Source organism: Anabrus simplex, chromosome 3 (assembly GCF_040414725.1).
Source record: "Anabrus simplex isolate iqAnaSimp1 chromosome 3, ASM4041472v1, whole genome shotgun sequence".
Classification (NCBI taxonomy): Eukaryota; Metazoa; Arthropoda; class Insecta; order Orthoptera; family Tettigoniidae; genus Anabrus; species Anabrus simplex.
The window spans coordinates 402,243,036-402,260,561 of record NC_090267.1 but is presented as its reverse complement, the minus strand read 5'-3'; the positions used below and the strand labels follow the sequence as shown (position 1 = coordinate 402,260,561).

The following is a 17,526-nucleotide window of genomic DNA, read 5'->3' as shown; positions in this document are numbered from 1 at the left end:
CATCGGGCCCCAATGTTACGAAATGTAGTGACGATTTAAAATTCCAAAACTCATCCACTGACCAGAATTCAAAATTTGATGATGAAGAATGAATGCATGAATATGAATCTAACATAATCAGCGGATCCAACACGCAATATTGAAAGTTAAAAATAATTCCAAAATTTAACCACTGACTAGAACTTTTAAAAAAAAGAGACGATGAACAATGATTATGAGCTTAAGACAATCAGTGGATCCGACACGAAATGCCCCACCTTTCAAGAAACTACATTAAAACACTAGTATATACTGACCAAGGGGCTGCTTCCAAAGCACAATCCTGAAGATGATACTTGTTGTATAAAGGGGTCCAAAATCCAGGTCAACGGTCTCTCATTACGGTACTTATCGCTAGTAAAATAAGAACCATGGTATTTCTATTATAGCGGAATTAATCGTGAGTAACGTAGATTTACAGTGTTCCATACATTGTGGTGCAACTCACAGGTAATAGTACGCAAAGGTAACGCAGACCTATAGTGCTTCTCCCCTGCAGTGTCGCTCATATTGTGGTACTAGTAACAGGCAACGTCCAAACCCGTGGTGTTTCTTACATAATGGTACTAATCACAGGCAACGTAAGCCCGTGGTGTTTCACATATTGTAGTACTGATCACGGGTACTGTAAAACCTATACTGATTCACCCTCTGTAGTACTACTCGCAAGTAACGGCGTCCTATGGTATTCCTCGCGTGATGGTACTAATTGCAAGTAGCCTCATGATTCTAATTAAATCATCCCTTGGTCTCCCCCTTTTAGTCGCCTCTTATGACAGGCAGGGATACCATGGGTGCATTATTCATCAGTGTCCCCCACCCACATGCGGTGCAAGAGAATTTAAAGTATCTATCTATATTATACTTAGAAGGAACATCGTAAAACCACTTTGCTTTCCCTTTACGGTACATCACGTTTATATGATAAACTTCTAACCAAAATACACCGACAATAGATTAATACACTCATCCCAAACAAGATTATCGTTGAATGAATATCATGATTGTAAGAATGATGATTTGAACATAGTTCCAGTAATTTGTGCTCCTTTTGTCGCGTAACAGTATTATTAAAATAAGTTACACACAAACAACTACACTCATCGGAAAATGTTCATGTAACTCCTTAAGGAGTGTTGGTGAGTAACTCCCTGAAATGTTCGTAGGCCCGTGAGGCGCTGCGAATGTAAAGCGCGAACTCAAAATTCGAATTTTCTCCTGTCCCTTTTCACAAACTTTCAGGACCACACACCGTAATACCTTACCTTCCTGGTAGAAAGCATAATATGGGGACAGACACACTACTTCCATCTTTTCCCATTTCCACTCCCAATCCTCACCGCCTCTTTCTCTTCTCAGATTTAACAGCATGTCAGAGGCGTTGAAGCTTGTGTTGATCACCATGGGGGGAGAGCGTGCTTTGATAAACACAATACGACGGGGAAGTCTGATGTCTCTCTTTTATTTGGTAGAAAATAGTAGACGTTCGTATCTTGCCACACGTTCTTAACTCAACTCTTTTGCCGCAAATCACCCAAAACAAATCATGCTGCTTTCCTTATATTCTTTTCCAGTTCTCGAATTAAATAACACTGGTGAGGGTCGCATAATATGGAAACATGCCTTTTAATTGAGGAGTGGAAATGGAAAACGACGTAAGTGCCAGAAGGAACCTAGTGGAGAAATACGGACAAAACGATTGCTGTCAAGAATATGGCACTAACGTTGTTCTCCATTTCCATCTGCTGGCACATGTAACGTTTTCCAGGTCGTTATGCAACACAAGAATGAATGACCTATCACTCTATTTTGGAACGTACTCAGTGCATTTAGGAACATAATATTCAGTGGTATGTACCTATTCTATTCGTACGGGCTGTTTGCATAGGTACCTCAACGCACTGCCAGAAATAATAAACCAAAAAGGATTTTATTCACTGAACATATATTCAACAAAGCTTTCAGAAAACGTATGTCTACTATATCTCTTTACAACCATGTTTACAAAACATACAGCTTCTAATAAAGAAACGCGCGCCCATAATATTGTATCTTTCCTATTCGTACAAGCAAAGTGAACACTTGAAATAAACATAAAATAAAGGGTTCCTGGAACATGTTAGTATCTAGTGGAATGTCCCCTAGCCTTCATAACTTCCTGATATCGTCACCGCATAGAGTACACTAATTTCTTGCAAATGTCAGGGCTATTATTCTGCCATTCCTGAAGAATCACACTTTTCAGTTCCTTCTTCGTACGCGCACGTTGCCTACGGATATTTCTCTTCAATGAAGCCCAAGGATGTTCGATGGGATTTAAATCCGCAAACTTGAGAGGTGCTCTAAGATGCTTAGGTATGTTTCAGATCAACCATGCCTTATCAATGTCAGCAGTGTGTTTTGGTTCATTATCATGCTGGAACATATAAACAGGTGGCATCCCCATTTTTTCAGTATTCTGCTTCACATTTGGCCTCAGGATTGGATTATAGCCCTCTTTATTCATTATTCTGCCAATGAAATGTATGTTACCCACACCTCTGGCTGACATACAGCCCCAAAGCATTACAGATCCACCACTTATTTTACAGTTGGGAGTGTATTTGCTACATCACTGCCCGTACCAATTTGTCTCCATATTCTGTGGATGCCAACTGACGCGAAAAGGTTTATTTCTGTCTCATCAGACCAGATAACATCATTCCAAAATTCGTTTTCCTTAAATATATGCTTCTTAGCGAATGTCAGTTTAAGCCGTCTTTTTTTTTTTCTACTTACGTATGGCCTTTTCCGAGGGATTCTTCCATAGTACCCATGCCGATACAGGATCCGACGGATGGTGGAGTTGCTGATCTTCTTTCCAGTTCGTTCCTCCGTGAGTTGCCTCAATACTGGTGAATTTAATTTGGAATCTGACCATATCAGCCGAAGAACAAATCGTTCTTCCCTTTCAGTTAAACACATTCTCCTGGGTTTCCTTGGAGTGTTCTTAATAGTTCCTTTGTATTTACGTTCATGAACCACATATTGCACCGTATAATGTGTTCTATTGACTTGCTGCCCAATCTTTCCTAATGAATATCCTTTAAGTGCCAGTTTATGTATAGTGTTCTTAAGCTTCGTACTTAACTCTGCACTCATACCAATGCCCACCACAGATACACTAGGAAGAAGACTAATGCACCTGACCAGTCGTATATCGTCACTGAGACTTTCCGTGCATCACCAACAGATGGTGCGCATCATCCTGTCCACGTGTACGAATACAATTGGTTTGTCGATGCCGGTACATTCATATCAAATCTTCCTACCTGTATGTAATTAAGTTTTATTTCAGTTTTCAACCGTTAATGTGAATATACGAGACTTAATGAGAAATTGAAGCCTGTACGAATAATAGAGACACATACTGTATGTATTCATCACATTTTATCTCACATACATTGTGATGTAAGCCTAAATACTATCTAACGTGAAAAGGGTAAACAAATGACACATTTTCAGTTAAGTTTTACGATTGTACACGTTTCGTCACTGAACGACACACCAAGTATCTTTCAATACAGCATAGAACATGTTAAAGAACACTGTAATCATAATTATTAAACGAGACATACAATACGTGCAGGGCGTGTTATGAAGTGGATAATATCCGCAAATGAATGTTACACTGTACATGATTATGAACACACGGTTTCTTCTCGACACAGCTGACGATAGTAATTTCTATACTTTACATGTAAGTAGTCACAGAGCGCCAGCAGATTGTTCTTCTTTTCTGTACTGATATGATATACTTCTGCACACGGGTAAGCTGTGATGGTAGATAAAGGACCCCACATTTTCTTTGTTTTCTTAAATATCTTGTAGGACACCCAATCACTATCCAATGACGTTCTGACATGTATTACTTTAGGGTGTCGGTTACTCACTGTAATGTGTGAGGCTTTACTGAGCTGTAGCTTGGTATTACTGATGTACTCGTTCGCGAGAGCATCAACTCAGACCAATCATCTTTACCCATTTTTAACTATATTGAATGGTTTCTTTGGTCTTGCGGACTTAATAACGGCCTCTACTAGGTAGCTCTTCTGGGATCGTGGCTTTCATCACTCGTTTCCTTCTCTCAATGAGACTGAAGTCCCTGTCACATGTCATGAAACGATGCCCGGACACTAAGAATTTTAAATCAATAGTATCAAAATGGAGCTTCAGTGGCTCAAGTGGCAGCGCGCTGGCCTCTCACCGCTGGGTTCCGTGGTTCAAATCCCGGTCACTTCATGTGTGATTTGTGCTGGACAAAACGGAGGCGGGACAGGTTTTCTCCGGGTACTCCCGTTTTTCCCTGTCATCTTTCATTCCAGCGACACTCTCCATTATCACTTCATTTCATCTGTCATTCATTAATTATTGTCCCAGAGGAGTGCGACAGGTTTCGGCAGACCGCACAGTTCCTATCCTCACCGCTAGATGGCGGCTTCATTCATTCCATTCCTGACCCGGTCGAATGACTAGAAACAGGCTATAGATATTCAGCATCAAAATGGTCTTTAGCAACTAAATGACTGCATTCTCGGGGAAAGGAATTTATATGGTTTTCCACCAGATCCCTGTCATTTGTGGTAAACTTAACCTTTTGTCTGTTTGAGCCTTCACTTTTCCATAAACCATAACATCTTCCTTTTTCTTTTCTTGAGGTGTCCGAAGTCACCGATTTGTCACAGCAAAAGTGTCCTTGAACGTCTTACTGCGCATTTGCACATGCTCACCTCTTCCGTTAGGGACACTGTGAAATATCGTATGGCTTTTAATGCCGGGATATCCCAGAACGGGTTCGGCTCACCAGGTGCAGGTCTTTCTATTTGACTCTCGTAGGCGACCTGCGCGTCGTGATGAGGATGGAATGATGATGAAGACAACACCTACACCCAGCCCCCGTGCCATTGGAATTAGCCAATTAAGGTTAAAATCCCCGACCGGGCCGGGAATCGAACCTGGGACCCTCTGAACCGATGGCCAGTACGCTGACCGTTCAGCCAACGAGTCGGACAGGGACACTGTATCACAATGTTACTTGTCTCCTACTTTCTGACGGATGGTTTTATGTTCCCTGTCGTCTTCTGTTTATGTTCACAAGCTCCAGTCTATTTAAAAGGTATGCACCTTGTTCATTTTCGCCCAAAGTGTAGAACTGGGTGAACAGACTCTCCCTGTACTCGCGAAGTAACGTCTTACAAGCACATTTACACTTGCATGTAAGTTGTTCTGATGGCGCTTTCTTGCCAGGAATCTCACGACCTGTGGATGTTGCGCAAGGTTTACCAGCGGTACGTTTCTCCTTACGCTCTTTGTTTATCGTTGATTTGTAAACCTTCCGAGACGTATGAAGTTCCATGTCAGTTTACCTGCATTACACACACACACAATGTAATAACGCGTGACACAACCAGTATAACAGCACTGGCTAGTACGATGTAATGCGGTGCGAGCTGCGGCACTACACACATTAACAACCGGACCTCCCTAGGCACTTGTGTCACTCTCCAGACCACGGTTACGGTCTGCTCGAAATGCTAACGCTATCTTCGTACCGTGCTTGGAACGAATATAAATGTTTATGGTACATGAATCCTTTCCAGAGGGATCACCACAACACACAGTCCGGTAACAAAAACATCAAAATGGCATTTGCGGCACTTACGTTGTTTTCCACTTCCACTCCTCAATTATTGTCTTACGCCATCTTCGTTACATCCTTACTACAACCTCTAAATAACCTCGTAACCATATGAAAAGATCCCTCCTTAAATTTGCCATCAGGAAATGCATATGGCCGTAGGATAGGGCCAAGTTAAGACAACAATGACAATAATTTCTTTACAACTTGCTTTTCGTCCCACCGACATAGTTAAGTCATATGGCGACGATGGTGTAGGAAAGGGGAGTGGAAAAAAGTGGCCGTGTCTTTAAATTAAGGTACAGCTCCAGAATTTGCCTGGTGTGAAAATAGTAAACCACGGGAATTCATCTTCAGGGCTGCCTACAGTGGGGTTCGGACCCATTATCTTCCGAATACAAGCTCACATCTGCGCTCCTATAACTGCACGGTCAACTCGTTCGGTACCAAGTTAAGATGCGGAATACAGATCACATCCGCGATCCGTCTTGGGTGTGGGAAAAATAGCAAAAGAAGGAAGTAAGCCCCACAATTCCATCCTCGCCGTTGTGCTATTTATGCGTAGCATCGCGAGCACTTGACTTGCAAGAAAAGATCCTTCCTGAGTTATGATGTGTTTGCCAGAGACACATTGAAAAGATTTGGTAAAATCTAAATATTGTCTTGTTCCCAAGAGTACCAGGAAATGAATTTGACGCAAGTGGGATTTCCCTTCTTTACATAACATCTTTATCTTAACGAGGAGCAGATAAGATTCTATGTTGCTACCTACAATGCTACATATGCTTCTCATTATCAGGTCAAAGTGTGAATTTAGCAATTTCTTGATCTGCAATTAGTAAGTATCTTATTTTCCAACAACATCTCGACTTCTTCCATAGATAACATTCAGTACACATGCGGGTGTTCGATAAGGCACAGTGATTAGGAGACAATTGGCAAGAAATACATCCTGTGAAATGTTGCCATCCGTTTGGATACTCACAGTTCTAGGCTGCAACCTTGGTAAGTACATCCTTTTACCTTAATATTGATCATATTATAACAAATCTTACTCCTTTCCTTTTTATACAGTACTTTCACATGTACAGAAGAATAATCAATTTAAATATTAATGGTATGTTAAATATTAATACTGAAATTTTTGTAAAGAACTGTTGACGAAATTAACTGCTTACATTTATATAGAGCAAACCACGATATTTATTCCGCCCTGAAAACATCTGACCAGTCAGTATGCACAGATAACCCAACCGGATATCTTGGTGTTCACCGCCTCACCATCATAGGAGCATGTAATGTTATATATTCACCGAGCGAGTTGGCCGTGCGGTTAGGAGCGCGCAGCTGTGAGCTCGCATCCGGGAGATAGTGGGTTCGATCCCCACTGTCGGCAGCCCTGAAGATGGCTTCGCGTGGTTTCCCCATTTTCACACCAGGCAAATGCTGGGGCTGTACCTTAATGAAGGCCACGGCCGCTTCCTTCCCATTTATAGGCCTTTCCTGTCCCATCGTCGCTGTAAGACCTATCTGTGTCGGTGCGACGTACAACAAATAGCAAAAAACAGTGTTATATTCGTACTACATACTGGAAGAGATGCGTTTGTCTTCTAGATCATATGAACCTGACACGCCGGTGAAACACTAAATTGGTACTATGACCGTAGTAAACCAAATAATTGATGTCAGCTGCCCAATGTGCCGTGCGGAACCGTAGTGTAGTTGGTAAAGGCGTGGCGGACGCGCTTGCTTATCAGCTGGGAGGTTTGAGTCTGGGGCGAAGATTACAAATTTCTGAAATATTCTTTAATACGTACCGCACGCAATGTAAGTTCTATTCTAGCTTTCATGCAAATTGTGTGTGAATGAATCTGTTTGTGACCCTAAAAATGGCCGATCAGTTAGCAGGCCGGACACATACAGACCAAAAATAATAGGAACACAACTTCCCTGACAATGTTTTATAGCAGCAAGTGTTCGATGTGATGACCGTTTTGGTTTATCCACATTCGGGCCCAGTGTCCAACAGATCGTCCTGCATACTGAAGCATTCCAGGTGTAATTGCTCAGCAGACGTCCGTGATGAGTTGCCGATGCTGGTCGGGGTTTTCCGGCGCTCGAGTGTAAATTACATTCTTCAAATATCCCCACAAGAATTCTAACGGCGTTAAATCCGGTAATCTGGTGGGCCAAGAAGCAGAGCCGCCTGGTCCTATCATTTTCCCTCGCAGTTCCTCTTTCGGGTGGTTACGAATGGGCAAACTCTGATGTGGTGGAGCTGAGGTGGGTCAGCTGGCCTCAATAAACTAGATCGCATTTCCAATAACACTATTAGGAACAAATTTGGCGTTACACTGATTTAAGATAAAATGCGGGAAAGCCGTCTACGAAGGTTTGGTCATGAACATAAGACAGGGGCCGATCCCAAAGATGGGTTACACGGTAGGAGACGGTCCCTTTCGACGACCAAAACAGAGATAGGCCGATACTCTTCATAAAGATCTGAAGATCGTCAATCTCCCTTCTGACGTGGCCCACGATAAAACTAAATGGAGACAACGAATCCATGAAGTGGACCCGCCCTTTGTAGCCCTTGTGTTTCTTTGGCGACACCTTCATTTTTCGAAGTGTTGGGTCATGCAAGGGCATATCCTCCAGCAGCAGTGGGAGTTCCTGACGCAGAAAGTGCAGGTAGCGTGGGGCCCGTCCAATGGCGTTCAAGGAAATAAGGTCCAACCAGGCGTAGCGTGGGGCCCGTCCAATGGCCTTCAAGGAAATAAGGTCCAACCAGGCGATTCCCCAAGATTCCACACCATCGTACTTGATGGGCCCCCTGTCGCACCCAGTGAGGATTGTCCGGACTCCAATAGTATATGTTGTCCCGATTGACTTTCTCATTATTGTAGAAGCGCGATTCATCCGAAAACATGATATGCAACACGAATGCTGCACCATTGTCCAGCCTGCCTAATAGCCACCGACAGAACTCCATTCGAGCTTCGAAATTCTGCATATGGAGTTCTTGGTGTAGCTGAAGATGGTATGGTTGAAATTGATGTTCTTGCCGTTGTGCTGACGTGTGGATTATTACGAGCTGCCTCCAGAACGGCCTCTTCTATTTCACCCGATGTAAAGGGCCTACCGCGGACTGGTAGCTAGTTGGAAATCACGCCTGTTGTCCTTAGGCGCCTTTCAGCATGGCGGAAGGTGTTTAAGGCATTAATTACTGCATTGTTACCTAGTTTTATGCATTGATTCCCCTCTTCGTTACACCCAGTCACAAGGCACGACACATTAACATAGTTTCATGGTAAAGGGACGTTGCTACATAATTTCAAGGCGTCTTGTTTTGCGAACGGATGATATAACATTTCGCCAGGGTTCAGAATCGTGTGAAAAATGTGCTCACTGAAAATTAGTACCATACAGTACGCCTGCAGTGGAACAGCACTCCTATAACTTGAGCCCTGCGCGGATATACAAAATCATCCATTCACAACTCTATGTGTGACCTTGTCTGGTCCCAAGCCTGTAAGCATAGGTGACTTGGTCTAACTGTGCTTCTCTTGTCTTCCATGGCTAAATCAATTATTCTCCTACGTAAATTATTCTCTTCCACTCGCCTTACATCGTACTATCACCGATGTTGGCCCTTACTTCCAGCTGCATCCGTCTAGTCCACTTCTAAAATAGTCTTAATTTCCTCGTTGTCGGCGCCCTTCTGCCTGTTTGTACTATACATCAATCCATGTTAAGAAAACAGTATTGCTCTTATGGCCCTACAAGGAGTGAACACACCCATAATTTCTCGTGATTAAGGAATATTATAATGTAATTTATATTGTGCTAAGAAAGAAGGAGAATGAGGAAATTTTCCACCGTGAGTTATTTAAAGAATTACAGTACTTAACATTTTCTATTTTATAAATACATCCGCAGGGAAGAAGCACAATGGCAGAACAGCCATCAGTTTGTTCCTTTCTTTCATTTCCCTTCTGAGTTGGTCTGGTACATGCAACGCGTAATCCATTACGCCGTGAATCTCCGGGAGCTTGTCACTGTTGAAGATAAGTCATCTGTGTGAGTGTGTGTTTCCAATACTCTCGTAAATTATAATGAATATTTTGATATTGTGGTGTGTAGCGATACATCACGCCTTGACTTGTACTGATACAGAAATTCGCTGTGATTCTTATTTTTGTCTGACTGTTATTTAGCTGTTGTTCTTTAAGAGCATTTTAGTTTTACCCCTTTTTTACCACATTTATCTCTAGGGCATTTCAATTTTACCATTCTTTTCGTGGGGCGATACGACGGCGCAGTATTACCCGGTGTTGCCTGGGCAAATTTATTTGATGCAATTAATTGCATCCCTCACAACCCGAGTCTATAAACATTATATTAAAGATTTTACTGCAGCCAATGGCCATTAAATATGTTTACATGACTAATTACATTAAACAGAATTTGGTTAGTCCAATATGTCTTTTAGTACACGCTTCAGCATGATATAAGTCGCAAGTTTTCTCGCACAGTAAACATATACATTCCTTCCTCGGGGTATAAAAAGTTTTGTTAGCACACACGCGGTGATGAAAACTGTGTGTTGCTAATCTAGTCACTATGTGCCTAAGTTCATAGTCTGCCTTCATCCAATCCGTACTGGTCATAGCCTCTGTGGTGTAAAATTTTTCCCATATATCTCCCTTCTTGGTTTGCTGCTCTGTTTGTAACTGGTTGAATGCATCTGTAGATGACAATATTGGTTTGTGACCTAGTTTTTCTGTATAGAAGAGTTCTCTTGTCAGCTCCATAGTCTTGAAGGAGTGAATTTGGACAAACATAATACCTTTTTCATGTCGATTGCTTTTACACTTTCAATGTCTCGAATATTTCTTTTAGTGGTATGTTCCCATATCTCTTCTAGTCCGTATGTCATTATCGGGGATATTTTTGCATGAAACAATTTCATAGTGACTTCAGCCGAAAGTTTGCACAAAATCAAGATATCATTCATTGCTACTACAGCCGCAGCCACGCTATTCTTGAAGGGTCTGGTATAAGTAGTTCCTGACGTATGTAATGTAATGCCCAAATATTTTAAGTTGCTTACAACTGGCATAGTTTCTCCTCCATTTTCATAGTAAATTTTCTCTGTTAATGCTGTTCTGCCTTCCTTGCGGAAGACCATCTGTACTGTCTTCTGTCGATTAATTATGAATTTATATTCCTCTGCCCAAATGTTCAGCTTGTTGAAAGCAGCCTCTAGTTTTTCGTGTTTTTTCGATACGAGCACCATGTTATCTGCATACATGTACCTCGTCGCCTTCGACCTTTATAGTGGGTATTAGTTCTGAGACCGCTATGTTGAAGAGTATGGAGCTCATTGGATTACCCAGTAGTAATCCGTTAATCTGCGTTATAGGATTCGTTATCGTTTACAGATATGTAATTATAAGCATTACGATCATTCTATAAACATTATCTGTTGTCTACTTCTGTGCCCTAGATTTTTAAAAAACTGTAGTTTAGTTTCTTCCCCGTTTTATCTTGAACTTAAATACAGATTTAACAACTTTATGCAGCATCATTTTCCCTTTATGCCGTGGAAATCAAAATGAGCTTTCTCTAAACCACCTGTTCCCTTGAGTTCTTAAAAATAATTTGCAGCTTAACTTTCTTCCTGCTTTCAATTTTAACTTAATTATTGAGTTTCCCGAATATAACTACCGCCGTATTCTCGTGATTCTGTTCAGCAGACTCATTCGATATGGCAACCCTGTTGTCATAAGAGCAATACTTTTCCCTTAACATGGAATGATCTATAGCAATTATCCTCACTACTTTTATATCTGTCACTTCTGGCTTATGAGTAAGATATCCTGATTTCGCCCATCTTTGACTCCCATACAGAACGACCTAGTCAGGATAATACGTGTCGGGGAGCATACTTCTTTCTCGCAGAATACTAATAATAATCGAAACTGTGAGCTCATTGCATTATCCTCGCTATACATAGATGCGATTTCACTTTCTAAAGTACGATCCCAGGAGAATTCTCATCCTAAGTACTTGAAATGATCCACCAGATCCAGTTCTTCATCCCGTGTCTATTAATCAACTCTTTTAGATTCCTACTCTAAAGATACATAATATCGTTAACCCTTAACTGCCCTGGTACCGCAAAAAGGACATACATACCCGGGTCCGGTCTGAGAGACCTTTAACAGAATTCACCTTTAATATTAAAAAAACTTTCATGTTTTTGCTCCTATGCACATAATAAATATTTTCAATGTGATAGATACGGCATTTAAGCACATTTGAAAAGCTAATACATTAATAAAGCACAATATAAAAGGCTGTTTGAAATATACAATGCTTCTTCGAAAATCGCGGGCACTTTACATGCATATGTTTTAGACTTACGTCACAGTCGCGTGCTTGTCCTCTAAGTACTGGAAGTTCCACCACGATGTTGTGCTTCCAAATTATGGAGTGGCTAATGCAGGGATAGGAACTCCATTTGAACGTATTTTTGCCATAAAACGCTTTGGGAGGTGTACTTAAGTCGCCAGATCAACTGATGAAGCATCATCACTGTAAGTTTCAGAAATTTCTCCTCCTACATATCCGAAACACTGCCGTGATCTGAGGTCAAATTTATGTCCTCTCCTCCGAGTACTTCACTTCTACCCAATCTTGTATTATTTTATCAAAATTAGTGTTACTAAACATTACAGTTTCCGACATCCCCGTAGCCTACTGTATTACACTTACACCCGGGTCCGGTCTGCGAGACACAGCGCTATAACAAGTTATTCTTGGAGAACTACATGGCGATTGTTCCTCTCAACTGGCTGTTATTTTGAATTACCAAGCTAAGCGATTACGAGGCCAGACGAGACGACACTAACTGCAGAAGGGGAGTTAACGAAATATCAGGGATCTCGTGCGGTTTAGAAGACCGGACTCGGGTTCTTAAGGGTTATTATATTTAATTTCATACTTGACCTAATTGTCTTCTTCCCATACTCGAAGGAGTGCAGAAAATTACACTTTACCGTACTATACATTACTTTCCACACAGCTTTATTACAAATCCTTTCTAATTAGTTTCAGAGTAACGAAAACACGGATGCTCAGAGAGATCATGAATCAAGGAACATCAGACTTAACCTTATCGAATTGTTTCTCCGCCTGTTTACAGTACAGTAGTTCCGCACTCATCTAATACATGGAGTGTCTGCATTTCCGGCTCAAGTAACCTGCCCCCGTCACAATATTGACTAATGTTTAGGTTAATTCATTTCCAAAATATGAATATCGCATATATCAAAATATATCATAACTAGCAAATGTACCCGTGCTTCGCTACGGTATTCTGCATTGTATACGAATATTGAAGTAAATACTGTACATGCAGTAAATAAGATTGTTTTAAAATAGCATGTCTCTTAGCGTTATCCGAGAAACAATATGCAGAGGTCCCCATACGTTGTTTCCAGTGTAAAGTGCTTGTTACGGATTTGTGATGATAACGACAGGCTCACTTGTCTACTGCCATTCACAATCGAGTTGGGAAGTTTACATTATAATTGCAGGCCCCATTGCCTACTGCGCGGTCACAATCTATTTGGGGAGTTTCCGTTACAATTGCAGGCCCCCTTTCCTACCTCCAGACATATTACAAATTGAAGAGTTTTTATTATAATGGCAGGAAACTTCCCTACAACCAGTCAAAATTGAGTTGTGCAGTTATCATTATAATGATAGGCCCCTTTTCCAACTGCCAGCCAGCTTCCTGCCAGTCACACCAAGTTGATGAGTTTCCATCAAAATAGCAGGCCAGTATGCCTAATGCCAGTCACATTTTAGATGGGTACATCTGTTTATAACTGCGGGAACGCTTGCCTACAGCCAAAGACTGTATGCTGCATGCTGCCTTGCCTTCTGAAAGTCAAATCGAGAAGTGAATTATTCATTACAATGGTAGGCCTGCCTCATTAATGCCAGTTACACAGGAATTGGAGAAGGACTCCATTCCTACTGCCAGTCATAGTCGGTGTGCGGAGTACTGATTACAATAGCAGACACACCCTTTCTCGATCGCTACAAAATCGACATCAGTGAATATATATAGTTCGACATACGAAAGTATGTGCTTGTTTACAATATTGCAGACCTTCATTTACAGATTAACTGCTTCTAAACGGTACATCATATCGAGAAAAGATTGTACCATAAGACGCCGGATTTAGCGGCCTAAATTGCTGGTCATATGATATCTCATCTATTCATGGGTCAGATTGAGTTAGAAACTTGGGTAAAATTTGTGTAAGATTATCTCACATTGCATTGCTTTTCGGATAATTAAGTGACAGCTACATACATAGCATTTGGCTCACATATGGCTACTGGGTGGACCAATTTTCGTGTAGAGTATGATGATTCTATCTTTCCTCTAAGTGATGGAAGGTATGAATTATGTATGTGAAAAGTACTACTTTACTTAAGATCGAGAAATAGAGAAAAGTCAAACGTAAAATGGATATAAATACGACAAAAAGTCGTACGACCAAGGTTGTAGATCACTCGAAATTGAACGGGGATTGTGCCATCCGTTATGTGATGATACTTCCCGAAGGTCTGCACCATCATTAAAATTGCCTCCATATTTCGATATTCTTCGGGATAGAAAGGGAAAAATTTAAAGCTCTTGGAAGTTTTCCGCCCGTTACAGGCTAAGTCGTAAAATTTTGCCAAATTTCAGTTTTCTTTCTCGACTGGCAGATTATGCCGCAATCTGGGTTTTCAGTGAGAAGTGTAAAAAGTAGAACTTTCAAGATACTAAACCAAAAAATATGCAGATGATCATTATTACCCCTTAAGCGTGTAGCTGTACGAAAATTTCGACAAAATAGTCTATGTACAGGCACACAGTAGTTACGATTTTATTTACATAGATAAATAAGGAACCTGCTCCACGTACAACACCTTTTGGGCTATATCCGCTGGACTTAACCGGAAAAACGGACCGTTTATGATATCTCCCTTATTAATCCTCCTGTCGAAAAAATGCACATGAAAAAAAGTTTTAGAGATGGAATTCCATCATGTTTGGTCGATTTCCAGTCAGGTTGGTCTTGTACTGTATATATTCTGGAAGAGTAAAATCACCATTTCGGTTCCCTATAAACCGCCAGTCCATTCCGGGAACATGAAATGTTATTGACGATTAACACCTACCGTTGGACAGGTGGATGTTAATATAAAGTTTGACTCAAATATCTTCAGTAGTTTTCAAGTTGTAAAACATACGCTTTACACGCACCCGCTCTTGAGTTAAGTCCGGTGGGACTTGTACCGGAAAACGGTCCGTTAATGATATCTCCCTTATTAATCCTCGTATTGAAATGATGCACATGAGGAAAAAGGCCTAGAAATGAATTTCCATTACGGCAGCTAAATTTACATTAAGTTTGGTTGCAAAATGACGGTTTCGGTTTCGTATAATCCCCCAGTCAATTCAGGGATTCAGAAACAATACTTGCCCTAAAACCTACCAAAGGACAGATGGATTCTAAATATCAAGTTTGGTGGAAATATATCCAGTAGTTTCCAAGTTTTAGACAAACAGACAAACAAACAAACAGACAGACACCAAAACAGAATATATGCAGATGGTCATTATTACACCTGAAACGGATAACTGTACGGAAATTTCGCCAAAATTGTCAATGTACAGACATACTCTAGAAGTGCAGACCTTTATTTCGATAGTTACTGCTTTGCAACTGTACGACGTATCTACAAACGGACTTCACCATCAGACGCCCCTTTCAGTGCTCTACATGGTTGGTCCTATGACATCTTCTCGTATCTCCTTTATTTATGGGTTAGATTGAGTTAGAGTCATTGAATGGGGTGAAATCTTGTACAGTTTTTGAATGCTACTTTATATTTTTGATTCTCATGTGACAGCTAGAATCATAAAATTTGGCTATAACATTGCCAATGGTCATGTCAATGTGCGTGCCGAATGTCATGATTCTACCTTTCCTATAAGTGTGCCAAATGATAACATATACGTGTAAAAGTACAAAATCAACTTGTGTTTAATGTATTAGGGATAGAAATACGACGAAAAGTCATAGGACCAAAGTTGTAGATCTCTCCAAAATGAAACGCAATTTGCTTTGTGACTTTTGATACGACTTACTGATTAGCCACCAATTACCCCGAAACGAAGGTCTGCACCACCGTTAAAATTGCATCCATATTTCGGAATTTTCCTGGGCCAGAAGTTATACATTTGCATAGCTTAGAATATTTCCTCAAAGGAAAGAGTGTACAGCATTCGGGATTAGCACTCGCATACATACGTGGTAATTAAGGAAGAAAGTAATACAGTTTAGTAAGTTGAAATTAATAGAAAATAGATTATAACAGAGGACATCCGGATGACGACAAATATATAAATACCAAGTGAATGTATTGGAAAATCAAATGCTCCTCAATAAATTATGCCGGAGTGAGTTATGGATATAAGAAAGCGGTAATCGGAGAGAAATTTAGGCGCAGGGATTCTTAGGTAATCAGATAAGAAGATGAATATTTGTGTTATTACTTATGCTATTCGAGGACGGTTATAACCTCCAATGATATTCCGCCAATATCCCGCAGAATGGCCGATTGACGACTCTCTTGCTTTCTACCCAAGGAACAACCACGAATTTAAAGGAATGATGAGGAAAATGACAATACGTTACTTCCCTGCTGGCAAGCAGTCAGAGACGTTGCCATGGTAACCCATATATTCGTTATCGCTCTGTCGGTCCCTCAATGCCGAGCATGGTATCGGCAGAAAATAGTAAATTTCTCCGTCATTTGAAGAGTAAGGTAAATTATGAACACAACGAAAGTTGTTTGTGATGAAGAGACCTTTCACATACGGTCCACAGAGTTTGCAGAAAATCAATAGTATAAGAGAAAATGGAGGAAGACCGTTGTGGTTTTCCTATAGACCCCCGTCTTTTCAAAGATTTTAAAATGATATGCATATCGAAACCTTCCCCGGGGTGAGTATACTCTAAATATGAAGTTTGGTTGAGATCTATCCAGCCCTTTCGACGTGATGGTGGAACAAACAAACATTTTTATTCTTTTTATTTTGCTAGTTGCTTTACGTCGCACCGACACAGATAGGTCTTATGGCGACGATGGGACAGGGAAGGGATAGGAGTTGGAAGGAATCGGCCGTGGCCTTAATTAAGGTACAGCCCCAGCATTTGCCTGGTGTGAAAATGGGAAACCACGGAAAACCATTTTCAGAGCTGCCGACAGTGGGGTTCGAACCTACTATCTCCCGAATACTGGATATTGGCCGCACTTAAGCCAAACAAACAAACAAACAAACAAACAAACAAACAAACAAACAAACAAACAAACAAACAAACAAACAAACAAACAAACAAACAAACAGACAAACAGAAACGAACAACTTTATTTATAAGATTATTTTTATACCACTCCCCTCGCCCCCTGCCAAAAGGGTGCTAGGGGTGTCTTACCCTCACGCGGTTTGTCTCCTGATACTAATTGATAAGTGTACCACGTTTGGTGAAATTGCTCCAGTGGTTTAGGAGGAGATGTGTCATATACACACCCACACCCACACACCCACGCACACACATACATCAATTTTTATATATAGTAAGAAGAAGAAGATAATATTTTATATGTAGTTTTTCGATTAATTTTATATCTCACCCCCTCCGCTCCCCACTTGGATTTGCAAAAGATCCGGA

General features: G+C 40.9%; 1 protein-coding gene across 2 annotated transcripts in view; it reads left to right on the top strand.

Annotated features, from left to right (window-relative positions):
* The first annotated feature begins 6,482 nt into the window (after nt 1–6,482).
* LOC136866435 (trypsin-7) overlaps nt 6,483–17,526 on the top strand; it is a 48,265-nt gene continuing 37,221 nt past the window's right edge. The window contains exon 1 of one of the 2 annotated variants that reach the window (XM_067143371.2): nt 6,483–6,721. Coding sequence is in view for 1 of the 2 variants with exons in the window: in XM_067143372.2 (XP_066999473.1) it covers nt 6,676–6,721 (46 nt within the window). In the remaining variant the exon portion in view is untranslated. The remainder of the gene's footprint in view (nt 6,722–17,526) is intronic. The other variant, XM_067143372.2, reaches the window with a different exon arrangement.